A 17,468-nucleotide genomic window follows, 5' to 3' on the forward strand; every position below is an offset into this window, starting at 1 on the left:
GGCCCCCCAACTCATTGAATTTAACATGTGCTCTCTCTCTCTCTCTCTCTCTCTCTGGGTTGTCTTGTTTCAGTTTCGATGGGCTGGGGAGTAAGGTGAACATCCCTGAGGACTCCCCTTGCTGAGTGGACATGTGTGGTCCTGGTGAAAGCCCTCACCCAGTGGGGCTCCTAGAGATGTGACTCAGGGCCACTAATTCCCTTTTGGTGCCTGGCAAACTGGGACTCATCTTCCTCTGTCTGCTATTTGCTCTGTATTATGTCTGCTCCTTTGGAAGACAAAAATTTGTGTCCAAAGGGAAAGTTCCAGAAATGCTTCCAGGGATGATGATGGGACTTTGATTTCCAAGTGAGTATTTCTGGCATCTGATTCAATTCCGTTGTCCTTAATCAAAAGCTGGCTCGTTCTGGATTGGTTCCATCCTTTCACAGCGATAGCACCATCTTCTACGGTCATTACCAAAAGTGATCATTTCGTTTGAAAGCTCTTCCCTTAGAAGCCACTGCTGTGTTAGTACTTTATCAAGTTAAAACACTTAATTTTACATGCCTGGGTTTCTGTTTTGGTTTTTTGGTTTTTGAAAGCAGCTGAGCATGTTTGAACTGAAAATGAAAAGTATTTATTATGGAAGTACCCATGCTACCTCATTAGGATAGAATAGGACATATCATTTATTTGTTATAAGATGCGAAAATTCAGAAGTTTTCCCTTGATCGGTAAAATTGCCCCTCTAGAGAGATAGTTATTTTTCTTTATGTTCAGTAACTAATTTTGGAGACCCACGGGGTCATGTCCAGTGAGATAGTTCTGTTGGAGTGAGGATAGTGCTGCTACAACCTGTCCTTCGTGCCACCTGCGACATGCCCTACTCTGCACCAAAGACCAAGGACGGTCCTTCTGAAGACAGGGCTATGTTTGCATTATGAGTTGAGAGATGCTGAAAAGACCTCCTATGGTTTCCCTTATACCCTACACTACACAAATAGACACTTATGCTTTTAAGTCTTGACATTTCATCTCGAGTGTCTGTTAAAACGTGAGTATCTAGGATAGAAAGCGGCTGTCCTCCAGAATCTTACCAGGGTTTCCTGCTGGCCACTTTGGAGGACAGAGCAGAGTGACCCACTAGGGGAGGGGCGCATGACTGCCGGGCCTTGGGGAAGAGCTGACCGGAAGCTGACTCACCAAGGACTGTCCATGCTTGTCTTGGTTTGCAGTGACAGCAGCTGAACGCAACTTAAAGGATTTTAATTTGCATGCAGCTTTGCACAACAACTTTCCATCTTACTTCATCCTCCTTGCTTCCTGTGACATTTGGGGATGGGATAGTTTCAGGGATTCACTGAACTCGTTTACAATGTTCAAATAGTCTTGTATGATGTGTGCGCTTGTTAATTGAGGTATAATTGACATATACTTTATATTAGTTTCATTTGTACAATATAATGATTTGCATGTATCGTGAAATAATCACCACGATAAGTCTAACTAACGTCTGTCCCCAGACGTAGTCAATATTCATTTTCTGGATGAGGACATGTTGTGTTTTAAGGTGCAGAAGAATCGGTAATGATGTCATACTTTTCCGTATGCAACTTGATGAATTTGAACATAAGTGTCCACCCATGAGACCATCACCACCATCGAGGCCATAAACATATCCATCATCTACCAAAGTTTTCTCCCACCCCCTTTACTATTATCATTATTTTGCTTTAAGAACACTTAACAGAATATATACTCTGTTAGAAATTTGAAGTACAAAACACAATACCGTGAGATTGCTACATTATACGCTAGGTTTAATTTTTAGAGGAACCTCCAGACTATTTTCCATCATTACAGTATTAGTTTACATTCCCATCAACAGTTGCAAGGCTTCCTTTTCCTCCACAACCTCACCAACATTTGTCACCTCTACTTTTTTTGATAATAGCCGCCCTAACCGGTGTCAAGTGATATCTCCTTGTGGTTTTGATTTGCATTTCCCTAAAGATTAGTGATGCTGAGCACCTTTTCATGTGGCTGTTGGCCATTTGTGTGTCTTCTTTGGAAAAATGGCTATTCTACTCCTTTGCCCATTGGTTAACTGAGTGCCTTGGTGTTTTTGCTATTGACCCGAGAGATGAAAAAAGAAAAAAAATGTCCAGGCATTATGGATGCTTCCCAGTTGATGCAGATGATTTTGTCTTTATGGTGATGACAAAATATCGTGTTGTGTGCTTTTTCTTCAGCAGTTATCATAAGACTAGCAGTAGAATGGCAAAGCAGATAATCAGGATCTCCCGGGTTTCCAGTTTTACAACACAAATAAGACGAGTGGTAAGGAATTTTTGATTATTTCAAGGAAATTATTGAGATCACAGTCCGTGGAATGTAGGACTGACAGGTCCACGAGGAAATTAAAGTGAGGACATGGTGATCTGGCATCACTTCCGATCTGAAGGAACAGGTATCTTCTGTATGAATGTTTGAAGACATATTGGAAATCAGGAATTTGTGGTGGATGAATACATTTTCTGAAGGGTTTATTTCTTTATTTAGGAGGAAGATTACCCTGAGCTAACATCTGTGCCAGTCTTCCTCTCCTTTGTCCGTGGGATGCCTCCACAGCGTGGCCGATGAGTGGAGTAGGTCTGCACCTGGGATCTGAACCCGCAAACCTCAGGCCCCTGAAGCAGAACACACGCAACTTTAACCACTCAGCCATGGGGCTGGACTCTAACTTATTTAGTTGTGAACATGATCGTTTGGGTTATGTAAATGTCAGGACCTGGGAGTGAGTCGCTAAGAGTGGGGTAGTTGATAATGTCACAATTGATTTAGACCCTAAAGAGGCTAAGAGCAACAACTGGCCAATGGGTTAACCAAAGGAATAGTCAGAAAACACAGAAAGGATGGGAATTGGGATCTATAGTAAGCTGGGGGATCACGTGTCCTCAGAGAGAGTGCCAGGACTTGCACAGATGAGAATGGCAAGAGCAATAAAAGAGAATAAAATCACACTGAAACAAGGAGGGGGTGTTACGAGACGGGGGAGGAAAACTGATCTGGAGCAGTCCTGAGTTTTGACCTTGAGCTTTCTGTCCTTGACCCAAATCTGCTTGACGATGTCCTGGGACACAGGTCAGAAGAGCTCCAGAGGGAGAGAGGAAGGGTGGAAGTACAGGGAAACTGAGATAATTGTCCTAAGAAGCCATGCTTCATTTCTCATTTGGGTCCAGTTTCATGATTACTTTTACAGGATGAGAGGAAAAGAAGTGATGATGGTCAAGTCTTCGCAGAGGAAGCTGCGTGATCGTGGGAATCAACCCAAACCAAAGCCCGGATTAAGAATTCCCATCTCTTTGAGGATGCGCAGTTACATATTCAGAAGGCCAGTTACTAGAATGCCATCCCACCCAGCAGTGAGGGGTCACTGGGAGAGCACGTGGCACCAGCCCCAACAGGTCTGCTGGCAGGAGAGAAGTGGCAAGCCCTTTGGAACTTGCCGTAGCCTTGCAAAATTGCACCTTGCAGCAGAGGTGAATTCCTGCGGGGTGCGCTCGCATGGGGTGCCCCGTCCAGTCCCATACACACCCCTGCCCTTCCTCAGATTTGGCAGAGATGATTCTGGGAACTGGTCTGGGCATCCCATAGCTCCACGGCCAACAATTGCTGGTGACTGTGGAAGATCTGAGCAAACAGGAGGGGACGGGGAAGAGGGCGGGAGAGAGCGATTGTGGACAGGCTCAGCAGCCAGGCAGAGAAAGTGAGCGCCCAAGAAGGATGTGCTGACAGCACCAGGAAAGAGAGGAGACGCTGGTGCCCCTGAGATGGAGCCCGGCACTTCACTGACGTCTCCTTGAAGGGTCCCACGTTTTCTTGCTTGAGCTCTTGCAACTTCAAGACATACCAATCCTTTTCTTTTATTAAACTCCTCTGTGGGACGTAGGAAGCATAGACAGGGATTTCTTGTGGAGGAGAGACTGGATTTCAGCTGAGTAGAGCAAGGAGGGCTTTCCGTTTCACGGTGCTCTCGCATTTTCCTTTCCGAAGTATATTATTTATCTGCGCTTGAAAGTCACAGAGAGTTACCGATTCGCGGGATGATTCCGTTGTCGCCCTCACAGCGACACAGTAAAACCTACCTAGTCGGAATGGATCATTCCTTCTGTGCAATACTCCGGTAGACTCCAAAGATCATTTCAAAAGCGCTGGTATATCTCTGTTCTCAAATAAGAGGTCTGCTTCCAGGTCTCCATTTTTCTGCTCTTTATTGCATGTTAATTCAGAGTTGCAAGGAGGAAAGACCACATTTGCCTCAATCTTTAGATCTCTATGTGCTGGAAATTGGATTCACAGAAATGGACAAGGCCTTTGAGGGATCGTGCTGTCAACAGAGACCTTTTCCGGCATCAGCAACGTGACAATAAACCGCTGCTTGTTAGGACTTGATTGTCTATTGGAGGGATGGAGCTTGCAGTATTATGGAAATCCTCTTTAGAATTGCTTACCTTCACGTGACAGATTTATCAGTTTCTGAGAGTGATGTGTTAAAATAACCTAGGGTGGCGCAGGGCTTAAACTGGCCCACTCCACTTTGGAGGCCCGGCATTGGCACGTTCGGGTCACGGTTGTGGACATTCACACCGCTTATCGGGCCATGCTGTGGCAGACATCCCACGTGTTAAATAGAGGAAGATGGGCACAGATCTTAGCCCAAGGCTAGTCTTCCTCAAGGGAAAAAAAAAAAAAACCGAGGAAGATTGGCAATGGATGTTAGCTCAGGGTGAATCTTAGCCCTTGGGCATCTTCAGCTGTGGTCATTTGCAAAATATGTAGACCATGCATGTACTGGGCAAGCCCAGGCAGGACAGCGCAGCCGGCCTCCCGCCTGGGTGCTTGGGGCTGCTTGTTGTGGAGCCTCTGCTGGAACCGTCTGGGTGGATTCAGTGCAGAGAATGATGACAACGGACTGCCTTGCTTCACCCTCAGAGTTTCCCCTGAGTTTTCTCCATCTTGACATGCAAAGCAGACACTGTCTGGAGCCCTCGTGTTCCTCTGGGACTCGGGCTTCCCTCTGCTCCTCAGCCTGGAGAGGAGGAAGCCCACGTGTGGACTTCAGGAGATTCCTGACCGCGTTTTGTGGGCTAGCACGTCCTGGGCTTGAAGTCCCCAGGGAATGAGCAGAATCCAATCCAGGTAGGACTGCCATGACCCAGACCCTTCAGGAAGGCAGGTTATGGTCCCCTAACCAGGCAGAGCACCATGACCAGCCGCGGGGTTTGTGGAGGGCGAAGGGAAGATGAAATGGGTCCTGGAAGAAGGTGCTTATAAATACCAGCTACCGAGAGGGAACCAGCTGCAAAACCGTGCATTTGAGGAGTATGAGTATTATTTCTTGATTCTGTTTGGAATAAGTTAGAGTGCATGATATATTTGTGTGTGAGTGAACATATATATATAGCTCTCTCTCTAAAATTTATATCAAAGTAACATAAAGACTGATGAGATACAGGTGCTGCACATGTGGGCCTCTTTTTGCTGGCGATCAGTTCATTTTTGGCCATTGGAAGCCCAAAGAGGCAGCGAGTTATTGTCCTCTGCCGTCTGGTAGGCTCATGACAAACAAAGCGCTGCAACCAAAGGGTCGGCTCTCAGGAGCCTCACGGCCCTGTGAGGGAAACCCCTTGGACACGGTGTCTTCCTCCTGGGCCTGGACTAGCCTTGGGACTTGGCACTTCTCTTTCTCTGTGGCGGGAAGGTACAGCCGGCTCCGGCTTCCATTTAGAAAGTCACCTTCCTGGATGGCTGTGCCATACCAAGAAGGGCCTGGGCTGCTGGGAACCAGCATTTCTCCTCAGCTGCTGGCCGTACTGAGGAGGCCTCCCTGGCAGGGTTCACGCTGCTGTGTGTCTGGGTGACACTTGCAGCCATCAGAAAGGAGGGGAGAACTCAGAAGGGCCAAGCACTTCCTGTGGTCCTAGTCTTACAGGGTCTTTCCCGGGGTGGGGTGGGGGGGGGCGTTCTAAATGCCAGGTGGTAACCCTCTAGCTCCTGGTCACCGGGTGGGTTCTTGGAGTGAGCTCGGAGCAGTGTCTGCTCACCACCAGACTGGAACCATTTAAGTGTTTTAATTTTGTCAGGCTGTGTTTACCCGTCATCCGTTTGCTTGCGTTCCCTGCTGGACCCCTCAACCACCCTCCTCTCACGACTCATCTCTGAAAGCTTCCAACGGGAAAGGTTCACACCCACACCATAAACGGAGCATAAGGCTGGGCAAGAGAACACAGCCCTCCGAGGGGCTGCATGGTTTATAGGCTCAGGTCCTCCTGCCCCGTTAGGATGAGTCAGAAACAACATGCCTGAGTGTGTGAACAGGTGATTGCCTGAGACCACACACCTCAGAACCACAGGGGCCCAGATGTCACCCTGGGCAGCGAGGGAGAGTATAGGTCATTCTTTGGCCAGGATTAGGGTATCTAATGTTTGCAAAGCAGACTCCACCCGTGATCCGTCAGACCCTGCCAGGGAGGAGTGGCCACGAGGTACGGGACAGAGAGGCCGAGGCATTCGAGGGAATTTCTGCCCTTCCAAGAATTGCAGAAGGAAGTGCACGGAGGCAGGAAATCCTGGTGGACAAGGAGCAGTGATGCGTCGGGAAGGATGCCCAGATGTAGCCTTCAAAGCTGCATCACAGATCTGTCCCCCTGGATACCAAACTTGCAGGGAAAGGAATTCAGAGCCGTGGACCAGGATCCCAGAGGATTCCAATCCAGGTGAAGGGTGAACATGGAGCCCCCAGAGGGGCCGGGGGAGGGAGGGTCCTGCCTGCCCTTAGTCCATCTGCACATGACCTTCTCCGGCCTTGACCCTCCACATGCACGTTTTGAGCTTTTACATCGTTCTCTGCACTTAGAGCTGCTGCTGTCCAGAGCCTCATTAGAAAACGACAAGTTCCTAACATCTGGTGAAGAGGAACCTCCACAAGAGAAGCCGAACACGTGGCCTCTCCTCCAAAGGGGTGGAAAAGCAGCCACTGTCCTGGGGCAGGTCGTGGTGCTGGCCCGTGCCATTTTAAAGACACCCGCATTCCAGTGGTTGTGGCTCTGCCTGTGAAAGTACCTCCACCCTCTAAATGCCAGGAGCTCTGGGTGCTGTCTCTGCTCCTGGCCCACGTGAACCACACTGAAATGAAGCCGTCCTCTGAGTAAGGGGGGGCGCGGAGGTGTCCCTCAGTATCCAGGGAGGGGCCTGGCCCTTCTCCCTTCTCTCACATACAATAAGCCGAGACCCTGCAAGATTTCTTCATTCCAGGAGGAACGCGAGAGTCTGTGTCTCCTTGACACGAGCACAGGAGGGGAAAGAACCAGACCGTGACTCGCAGGCTGGAACAGAAACAGGATTTTAACATCAAATTCAAAACTAGCACTAACTACTAACACGAAAGAAATACGGCCCCTTCCCAAGTGGTAAACAGGCGCTGGGGTGGAGCTGCCAGGCCTGTGGGGTGGGGTCGTCCCCTCCCTCTTGGGCTCCAGGGCTCCCAGGAAAAGGCTTAGAATGTTCTTCTCCCCATCAGCATGGGAGGAGCCGGCCTGGGGCCCCGCGTGTTTCCCAGCCGCGTCCCCGCCGCTGAAGAGCAGGCTGCACTCGAGCTGTTGGAAGGACCGGGATCTGCCACTGTTGCTGGGTTCTGCGTCAGGGGTCTGGTGACTGAAGAGAAGACACTGATGATTGGGGGGGTCACACCAGTATCCCAGCCCAACACCTCAGCCCCACTGCATTCTGCTCCAAACCTTGTCCTGAGTGTTCAGTCAACACTACCCCATTGTCCCTGACATGGGAGCTGGCATTTCGCTTCACCCATTTCACAGAAGAGGAAGCTGAGTCCCACAAAGGTCAAGGGAATTGTCCCTCACAGGCCTGGTCAGCAGTGGAGCTGGGATCCCCGTGCCGGCTGTCCATCTCCCTAGGCCCGTGCTTAGCCCGAAGCTTTCCGGAGCCCCTGGCTTCAGTCCCTGCCTGTCTGGACACTCACCGAGCCCTGAGCTGAGAGACGCGCGGTTCTTCTTGGGCAGGAAAAACCGGCGCATCTTGCCGGCCCTCTCCTGTGGGGGCTCCAGGTGGCAGGACAGGCTGTAGCTAAAGGACAGAGGGGACTTTTCAGCTACCGGGAGCCACACCTCAGGTGACCCTCCCAGAGACGGCCAGCAGTTGGAGTCCCAGGGCCCCACGGGTGACCATGCGACAAGCCCCGGGACTGACCCGGAAGCCACGGGCACGGGCTCCCTGGAGCTGGCCATCAGAGAGAGTCCGCCTTGCCCTCACCAACTCCTGCCCCGCCTCACCTCTCATCCTCGCTGAGGGGCTCCATGGCCTCGAACCAGGCCCCAAATCGCTCCTCAGCCTCAATGTGGTAAAGATGGACTGCCTCCTGGAGCAGGAAGATCTGCTCGGTGACTTTGAATTCCTGGGAGAAAGGACATGATGCAGACGGGGCCTGGGTGGGGGACCGTGCTGGGGACTCAGACAGGTGAGAAGAGGGTCAAGGAGCTGGTCTGGGGTCTTGGCCCACATGGGAACCCTCCTTCCCTCCAATTCCGTGCAGGACTTGCTCGTTCTCACAGTTGGCTTGAAATAGCTCCTCCTGCAGGAAGGTGTCCTTGGTGCCAGCCCCTTCCCCCACGCACCAATGGGACGGCTTTCCCAGCTCTGGGTGCCGAACTCTCCCAAGGAAAGCAAGGCCCAAGGCATCGGGCCAGAGAAGGTCTTCCCCGGAGGAGTCTCTGATTGCCACAGCCCCACCCTCCGCACGGGGAGGCCACAGCTGCTCACCTCACTCCTTTTCTCAAAATTGATCTCATTTCCCTGGAAGGCAGAGAGCCAAAGCCCATGAGCAACAGCCCCCTTAGCCCATAGCTAGCCCCCGTCTCCACCCTTTCTCAGGTTGCACTACCAGCAGGGTCGACCAGGGAGCAGGCGCTACCAGAAACGGGAATGGGTCCCGGGCAAGACTCTGAGCTCCAGAGCAAGGAGGCCACGGGGCTATGGCTCAGGGACATTCTAAGACAGCCCTCTCTGACAGACAGACAGACTGAGGCCTCAGGCAGGAAGGGATGCTCAGCCACTCGTGTGCTTCCTGCCTTGGAGGGGCCTGGCTTCACTCCCTGCAGGGGCGGGGCCTGAGGGAGAGGCTGAGTCCAGCTCAGACACACCCTCCAGCAGCTCCGCAGTCAGGCAGCCTGGACTGGCGGCTCACCTGGATCCTATATTCACTCATCACTAAGATGGCCATGACACCCAGCTCCCGGGGTGGCTGTGAGGCCCTCACGAGAGGACTCTGCCAAGGGTTGTGAGCTCAGGCCTCAGTGCAAGTCTCTCCTCCCAAATCTCCGAATCCTGATCCCCAGCTCCACCTCCAGGCTCACTCACCTCCAGGTAATCCTCCATGTTGGTGTCCAGCAGCAGTAGGTAATTGAGGAATGTGCCAAGGAAGGGGATGAGCCCCTGTGCCAGCGGGGTGGAGACGGTGATGAGATCCCGCTCTCAGGAGCCGTCAAAGACCTCTCCTCCACTCCTCACCCCAGCCTCCTGCCCAGCCCAAGCTACCCACCTAGGCGGCCTCCCCCCAATTTCCTCCTCTTCTCTCCTCCAGGAACCCCAAACTCCTCCAGGCACCTCCCAGCAGCCGGCTCTGGCAAAACCCAGGGTACGTGGTCCCCGCCCCTCCCTGTCCCAAATCCGTTGTGCGCCCATCCGTTCCAGGCCTCCTCCTGGTCACTTCCAATGCAGGCATTTCAGGTCTGTGGCACCAGGAGCAGGGCTGGAGGAGAAAGGCTCCCTCTCTGCTGGTAGAGACCTCCGGCTAGGAAGGGGAGTCCCCTCTCCTGCGACTCCTGGGCCCCTCCTCCACAGGCACCCTTACCTTCTGGGCACCTGTGGGGCCCGTCTCCAGGCTGGTCAACATAGAGGTCGCCTCCTGCCAGGGTGTTGACAGGGCCAGTGAGCCGACGCTCCCCTCCAAGTGTCCTCCCAGACCCCTCCCAGATCGGGGACCCTGGACATGTGGCCCCAGTCACCTGGTGCCCCTGCGGCTCCCGCCTCCAGGGTGCTCTGATTCCAGAGCCATCCCAGCTCCAACACTCACTCCTGTGTGACCTTGGGCCCGCCCAGGCCTCCCTGAACCTGTTACCTCGTCTGGAAGGTTTGACGAACTCTGTCTGCCTCCCACAGTCTCCTGAGGCCCAAGCGTCATCTGACCGTCATCACTGCTCTCCGCTCAAGCCTGCCTCTGGAGCCAGGTCCAAGCTCCCCACATTCCTCCCCACCCTTGAGCCTCGGCACCCACTGTGAGGCCTGCACCACGGCTCATCTCCCTCTGGCTCCCAGATGAGGAGACCAAGGCCCACACAGGGGCAGGGACTTGCTCAGGGGGCCCCAGAGGAGAGGCTGCTCCCCCTCCCAGCCACAGGCCCCTGTCTCCTCTGCCTTCACACCACCCTCTGCCCAGCCGCTGACCACAGTGCTGTCCTCGGGACTCTCAGGCTGTGTTCGGGCCCCCAGCTGGGCCGAGCCACGGATGGAGGGAGATGAGGTGTCTCAGGAGGCCTGGTCAAGTGGCTTCTGCCAGCCCCAACGCCCAGGAGTCTCTGATCCCAGGCCGAGGCCAAGGCCTTGCTAAAGCCCTCAGCTCCCTAGGATCCCCTCAGGGAGTTCCCCTGCACAGAATTCTTTCTTCATCCGCTCAGGATGGGGACCCCGAATGCCACGTCTGACTAGCAGGGGAGGGGGCGACCAGGGCACTGCGGGGTGGCATTTCCTTTCTGTTTTACGAGGAAACTTCTGACGTCTGGGCGGGAAGGATCCCTGAAGAAGCCATCAGTTCCCTGGGCACTTGCCCTTGCCCTCCGGGGCACATGTCATCGCCAACAAGGACCTGGGTGAGCATCCCACTGGGACTGTCTGCAGCGCCCACTTTAGGGGCCAGAGTGGGGAGTCACCGAGGGGACACAGATCTGTCCCAGGTCCAGTGTCCGTCCCAAGGCTGGGAAGCCCCTGAGTGCCCCCGGCCCGTGGGATCCGGCAGTGCCCATCCCTCAGGCAGGCAGGGTGCCCTTCTTGCGAGGCACAGTGAAGACAGAAGGAGCAGTGGGGCCCTGGCTTCCTGAGCACAGACTGGGCTGACTTCGGAAGAAAGGAAGCCCGCCCACTCGCTCCAGCCAGTGGCCAGGAGGAAGATGCAGGGCAGCTGATGGAGCAGCATGGAAGCCAGACACCGGCACCTTCTGCCAGGTCCTCAGCCTCCTGGAACAGTCCAGCCCGCACCATTCTATCCCATGCCCCTGGCCTCCTGTCCCAAACTGCCCCCACCTGCCCATGGAGCTAGCACATCCCTCTTCCTGTCCATCTTTTCCTGACCAACTTCACGTGACAGGAGAACCAAAGCTCATCCTGCCGGGTCCCCTCCCCTCTCGCTCCCCCTCCTTCCAGATGTGCAGCCTCCGTCTTACCTTCACCAGCTGCCTCCTGCTCACCCACTGGTCTTTGATGAACCTCTTCAACTTTCGAGAGCTCTTCCTGAGGGGAGAGGAAAGGAGGAAAGAAAACCCGGGGCGGTTGAAGGCGAAATGCCTTTGGCTGAGAACCCGGAAGGTTCAAAGGGCCTGGGGCCTGGACGAGGGTTTTCCCCGGGTTCTTCGGAGCTCTGAGGTCACCGTGGGACTCGGGTGGAGGCTCTCCTGCGGTCACCTGGGGCCTCCATTCCCACTCCGACTGAGCACATTGTTTCTAACAGCGTTGGTTGCCGATGAGGGCTCCGTTGCTGCGAAGTACACCCTTGGAAATCTCCAGTGTGGCTCAATCCAGGATGTGACAAGGGGGGAGCCACTGCCTAGGGTCTCAGAGAGTCTCAGAGACCCGAGCAAGGAGGCCAGTCCCCATCCCTAGGGTCCGCTGCCTCCCAGATGGTCCTAGCTGAATGAGGGGTCCATGGCAGTCGCACGGGGGATGTCTGGTCCGCCCTGGTGGTGCTTGGATGGAGCACGGCCTACCCACCTGGCAACTCGTCCCCATGTCTTTTGCAGACGGCTGATGGAGGGGCTCTGCAGAGCAGACACGATGGCACGCAGGGACGCATAATTTCCAAGGACTCGGCACTCCTGAGGAAGGGAAGGGAATGAGCTGCGACGGCGGGCTGGAGCCCTGCTTCCTCTGGCTTGTGTCCCCTCGTGGGCTTCTGCTGTCCTGGATGAGGCAGATGCCCAGGGAAGCGAGGGAGGGCACACCTGGGAGCTGATGAGTAACGCTCGCGGGCAGGAAGATTTTAGCTCAACCCAGGGCGGGAAGGGAGCTTCCCACCACTGGGACCAGCACTCAAGGTCAGCAGGCCCTTGGCAGCAAGGGGCCTAGGACTTTGCCGAGGCCCAGACCACCGACTTCAAGGCTGAAAGCTGCGAGAGGAGAAGGGGCAGTCCCCCTGACTCCAGGGAGGGGCTCCCTGGGCCCTGCCACTACTGACCTTGGCCACCTGAATCCACAGCTCGACGACTCTGGCCCTGTCCTGGGCCGTCATGCTGAGGTCCCCAAGGCACGTCGTGATGACGCAGCCGGACACGTGAAGAAACTGGTTGATAGTGGCCCGAACCGTGGGAGCCAGGTACTCCTTGCTCCCATTGGGCCGCTGGCACCACACAAAACCCAGGCAGTGGCGGGGCTCCACCTTCTTGAACAGCTCCTGGGGAGGATGGGGACTGTCACCTGACCCTGCCACACCCGAGCTCAGAGTCTGCAGGCCCCCGCAGCCCCAGGCAGGAGGCACTGGTCAGCTGCAGCTCAGGAACCTGAGGAGGTGGCCTGAAGCTTCTGGGAGTCTCTGGGTTTTGTCTGTGTCCGCTGAGGCCGCCCAGCGCAGGATGACCGAGGACCCAATAGGGGCGGGGAAGAGAAGTCCCATTGGCTCGCAGCCCAGTCTTGCTTCCCCCAAGCACCAGAACACGGCTCACACCTGCCCATCTCAAGGGGCATCTTCCACCCGTTCTCATCACCCCCTGGTCCCACTCCCCTTTCAGCTGCACGTTCCCCCGAGGCAGCAACAACCATGGGCTTTGTTTGCCTGTCTTCCATGTAGGTAAGGACGCACTAGGTGTCTAATAAGTACGGAGGCTGTTGAGGCCTCCTGGGCCGATGGGTGAGTGACCCAGGACTTGGCAGCACTCCAGTGAGCTTCCCTCCCCCACCAGAGGGCTATTCTCTGCCCCGCTTCCTCTCTGTTCGACCTCATCCATCCGCACAGCCACTCTGCCCAGCAGGTGCCCGCCCTTGGTGTGCTCTCTACTGTCCATGTGGGGACAGCAAGGACTTGGGGGCCAGAAGGTGGCCCAGGTCACCCGGTGGGTGAGTGGGGGAGCTGTGACTTGCACCCACATCGTTGGATTGCGGCTGAGGGAACAGGAGGTCTGGGGCAGCTGATGGCCCACCAAGGCGGGCCCCACCTAGCCCAAGAGCCCCGCTGCTCACCGCATCCATCCGGGTCAGCTGCTCGGCCACCAGCTTCGGAGGGAAGTCCAGCAGCTTAGGCCTCTCCTCTCTCAGCTCGGCGCTCGCTTCTGCGGTGACTTCGGCAGCTGGAGGCAGAGATCGTCCAAAAGTCAATGGCGCATCTTGCTCCAGCTCAGAAGCTGGCACTGGGGCTGAAGCTGATGGCGCTCGCTCCAGCCCTGGAGAGGCCGATGGAGGTGAGGCTGCTGGAGGTGAGGCTGCTGGTGGTGAGGCCGCCTCCAGCTCCGGCGCGGACGGTGGAACTACAGCTGGAGCTGCCTCTGGCCCCGGAGCTGGCCCTTGCTCTGGCTCTAGAGCCGGCAGGAGCTCTGGAACTGGCGCTGCAGCGGGAGAAAGAGAAAGTTTCACCTACGTACCCGACTTTACAAGACAGGAGAGACTCCGCTGTCTTGAAGGGAACCCCAGCCCGTGAACCCCACCGCAGACAGTCTTCCCAGACTGCTGTGCCCTCACCTTCCAGCTCTGCCCTCCTGGGCCCCAGATGTTGCAGCTGGACCTGGGGAAGGTAGGCAGGGCCTCCCAGGTGCGACCCAGGCCAGATGACACGCAGAGAGGCCAGCCGCATCCTGAAAGAGGGAAAGGGCGTGGGCTCCCAGAAATCCTGCATTGGGTCCAGCCAGGTTCCCACCATAGAAGACGCGGTACTGGGCGGAAGCAGTTGGGCCACAGAGCCAGAGGCCTGGCCGTCGCTTCCACACTGTCCTCCCAAGGCACCCTGCTTTGGGTCTGGGCCCTGTGCCTGCCCCTTTCCACCAGGGGGGAGTCCCACCCCGGCGCTGACTCCTGTGTGGCCATCCTGGCAGTGGCAGGCCTGCTCATCCAGCAGGTGGAACACGGGGTTTGTGTGAGTCTCTTCTTCCCACTGCCACTCTTCTCGCAAAGAGGCTGGACACAGTCCAGCCCAGCCCTCCACGCCCTTGTGCAAGTGGACTGAGGACTGAGGCCGATGTGTGAGCGGCTCGCTAACACCCCTTCTCTTCTGGGCCTGCTGGTGGTGGTCAGAAGGGGTGGATATGGAGAAGGGGAAGCGGAGGGAGACGGGACTGTGGTGGGGATGGGTCGCCAGGGAACAGCTCAAGCCAGCCTCCCCTCTGGTTCCCAGGGGCTCTGGGACCCCACCCACAGCTCTCTTTCACTCCTATCCCCTTGCAGTAGAAGCCATCAGACCTCAGCCCTCCCAGAGGAATCAAAAGATGAGTGAGATCAGAGTTGTGCCGGGCCCGCCCCAGCCACAGTCCTCTGTCCTCTTGTTCTCCCCCAGCCCTGTTCTGTGGAGACAGGAGGCCCTCGTCTGGCACTCAAAGAACACTCAGGTCTTTAGTTGGCGCTGGGGTCCATCATGCATGAGAACGTGGGAAGAGGCCTCCAGTCGTAAAGGAGCATAGGAGGGCATCCCCTGGGACAGGCGGGGGACAGGATCTGTGGATGATATGGTGTGTGACTATCTGAGTCTCAGGCTGCTGCGGGGGTCCAGGGGCTGTGTCTGCTTCATTCACTGCGTTGTGCCAAGTGTCTCTAAAGCTCCCGCATGTCACAGGTGCTTAATATACAGTGTTCTCGAATGAACTCCAACCAGAAGCATCCCCGGTAGCTGAGTGGGCCTGGGGCCCCTCTGCGGCCCCGGAGACCCCTCCTTGGCTACTCCAAGGACCCGCCCCACGACCAGCTGGATGGAATCCCACACTCCCTGCCAGAGTGCTTTCCGTGTGCCTTTGCAAACTCAGAAAGGCCCCATCCCAGCGATGGGGGAGCAGACTGCTCTTCATCGGGGAGAGGGAAAGAATAACCAGGAACAACCACGGCACGTCTCTCAGCCCCTTCTGTAGAGCCAGGCCCCAGGGAAGCACCTGCCGTGGCTCATCCCATTCGTGCCCACCAGAACCCGATGAAGTTTATCCTCTCCCACTCCACTTTGCAGAGGAGCAATCGAAGCTCAGAGAGATGGAGGGCCGTTTCCAAGACACACAGCTGGCAGTGGGCAGAGTCACCACTGTGCTGAGGAGGGGCTGGGCACTCACGTAGCAAGTAGGTGGTCCAGGACCCCGTGGGAGGTGAGGACAGCCGCGCAGTCAAACACGATGGTGGTGACGTTGGCCATGTTTCGAGGCGCCAAGGCTGGTCCTATGGACGGCGGCAGCCTCTCCAGCAGGCCTGCCTGGAGGGCCCGCATCCTGCAGGCCTCATTCCGCTGCCCGAGTGACTCTCCGCGCTGGGTGAGATGAGGAAGGACACAGAGTCACCAGCACCAGCGTGAACCTCCAGGAAGTCAAGGTCTGGAGGTCCCCCAGGAACTGTGAGCCCCTCAGGGATGTGTGCAGAGGAGGGACAGGATTGCCCACAGCCAACCGGTTTCCAGGCTTGAAAAGTCCAATTTGAGTTTGGGCGGGGGGAGGATTATACGATGAGTTCCTCAGGACACTTGGCTGGCTTGGCAAGGACAGACCGCCCCGCACCAAAGCGTGCATTAAGAGCACTGACCAGCGAATCCAACACAAACATCCCCATTCTAGAGATGAGAGGACGGAAGCTTCGGGCTGCCAAGTGGCTGCTCAGGGTCCTGTGGGTCGGAACTGAGAACCGCCCTAAGCCAGGGCTGCAGGACTCCCCCGCTCCCCCACCTGAGGCTTCATGTGCTCCTGACATGAAGGGAAATGTCTGGTGGGAACCTCAGCCCTCCCCAGTCGGGAGACAGTGCACGGGCAGACAGACGCTGTGAGGATCTGGCTGACTACAAGAAAGGACGCTGGTTTTTCTTTCTTTTACACGAAAGGGAGGTTTGAGACCCTCGTTACAGAGGTTTCAGATTCAGAAAATGGCAGATTTCAAAGATGCCCCTGGCCGAGTGTGAAGCGCAAACATCAGTGTTTTGTCTACTCCGCCTAGGGTTAGGAAAGAGCGACTTCCCACCCTCCTAGGTAGCTGGTGAGGAGGCGTGGAAGTCCAGATTCCTTTGGGACTGGGCCCTTGGGACACTCCAGTGGGAAAGCCCTGGGCGGGTCCAGGGGAGGGCTCCAGATTTGACTCTGGATTGTGGACACACCCCGGTGATCTCAGGGCCCCGGGTGTCACTCACTCTCCCCTCAGTCCAGCCCCGGGCAAGGTCGGTGGTCTGCTGCACTTGCCCCCTGTCCAGGGAGATGGAGCCGTAGGACCCATGCGCCAGCTCCTGGACCATCTCCTGGGTGGAGCTCTGCAAAGACAGCGTCCGGTGGCCGCGGCGGCAGGTAGCAGGGGCCTGCCTGCACTTGCCCACAGGGGGAGAACTCTCCCGCACACCGAGCACAGACAGAGGGGCATCCGCATAGACCTCCAGACAGGGAGCGAATGAGATGACACCTCACGGGCTTGGGATTCACCTACGGGTAGGGCGGCTTGGCTCCCAGCACTCACCTTCCATCCTGCCAGCCACCACCTGGGATATGAACACGACATACCGCCAGGCTTCCAAGCCCTAACCGTCTGCTCCCGTCCAGGGTAGCTCCACGCTCATCCCTGCCTTCCGTCACTCCATGCCCGCCAACACACACACACAATAAGGGTCAAGGGGTGTGGGGCTGCCCGCATGGGAGGGTGGGATCACACTTGTGGCCTGACCCGGAGTGGCCCGCCCTGGGCTGCCTTGTGTTACCTGAGGGTTCCTTCTTCCGAATGGCCTGAGGTCTTGGAGGTGCGGTCTCAGCCAGTGTCGACAGCGCTGGAGAAGACTGTCATTGTTGGCTCTCTGTGCGCCAGAGCCTCGCAAAGAGGGGATACATGAACACATCCTCCTGTGTCGAGTGTCTCTGGTCAAATGGGCTATGTGTACAAAATGGCTGCCTGGTGACCAGAGTTCTAAGCTGTTGGGGTCGGTCGCCAAGGAAGTGAGGTCATGTCTCCAAGGTTCCAGGATGGGGGGGCCCTTCCCTCCATCAGACCCACCCAAAGCC

At 56.0% G+C, this 17,468-nt stretch overlaps 1 protein-coding gene across 1 annotated transcript; it reads right to left on the minus strand.

The window, feature by feature from the left end:
* Nucleotides 1–7,371: 7,371 nt before the first annotated feature.
* On the minus strand, nucleotides 7,372–17,412 carry LOC138915551 (ral guanine nucleotide dissociation stimulator-like). Its single transcript, XM_070222304.1, has 14 exons — nucleotides 17,171–17,412; nucleotides 16,616–16,732; nucleotides 15,561–15,751; nucleotides 13,996–14,108; nucleotides 13,501–13,862; nucleotides 12,503–12,718; nucleotides 12,040–12,143; nucleotides 11,496–11,562; nucleotides 9,911–9,964; nucleotides 9,418–9,492; nucleotides 8,821–8,853; nucleotides 8,334–8,455; nucleotides 8,024–8,127; nucleotides 7,372–7,698 (listed from the first exon to the last, which is right to left on the minus strand). The coding sequence occupies exons 1-14, from the start codon at nucleotides 17,303–17,305 to the stop codon at nucleotides 7,541–7,543; spliced, it is 1,851 nt and encodes a 616-aa protein (XP_070078405.1). The 5' UTR covers nucleotides 17,306–17,412; the 3' UTR covers nucleotides 7,372–7,540.
* Nucleotides 17,413–17,468: the final 56 nt, after the last annotated feature.

This window comes from Equus caballus, chromosome 9, assembly GCF_041296265.1.
Source record: "Equus caballus isolate H_3958 breed thoroughbred chromosome 9, TB-T2T, whole genome shotgun sequence".
Taxonomy (NCBI): domain Eukaryota; kingdom Metazoa; phylum Chordata; class Mammalia; order Perissodactyla; family Equidae; genus Equus; species Equus caballus.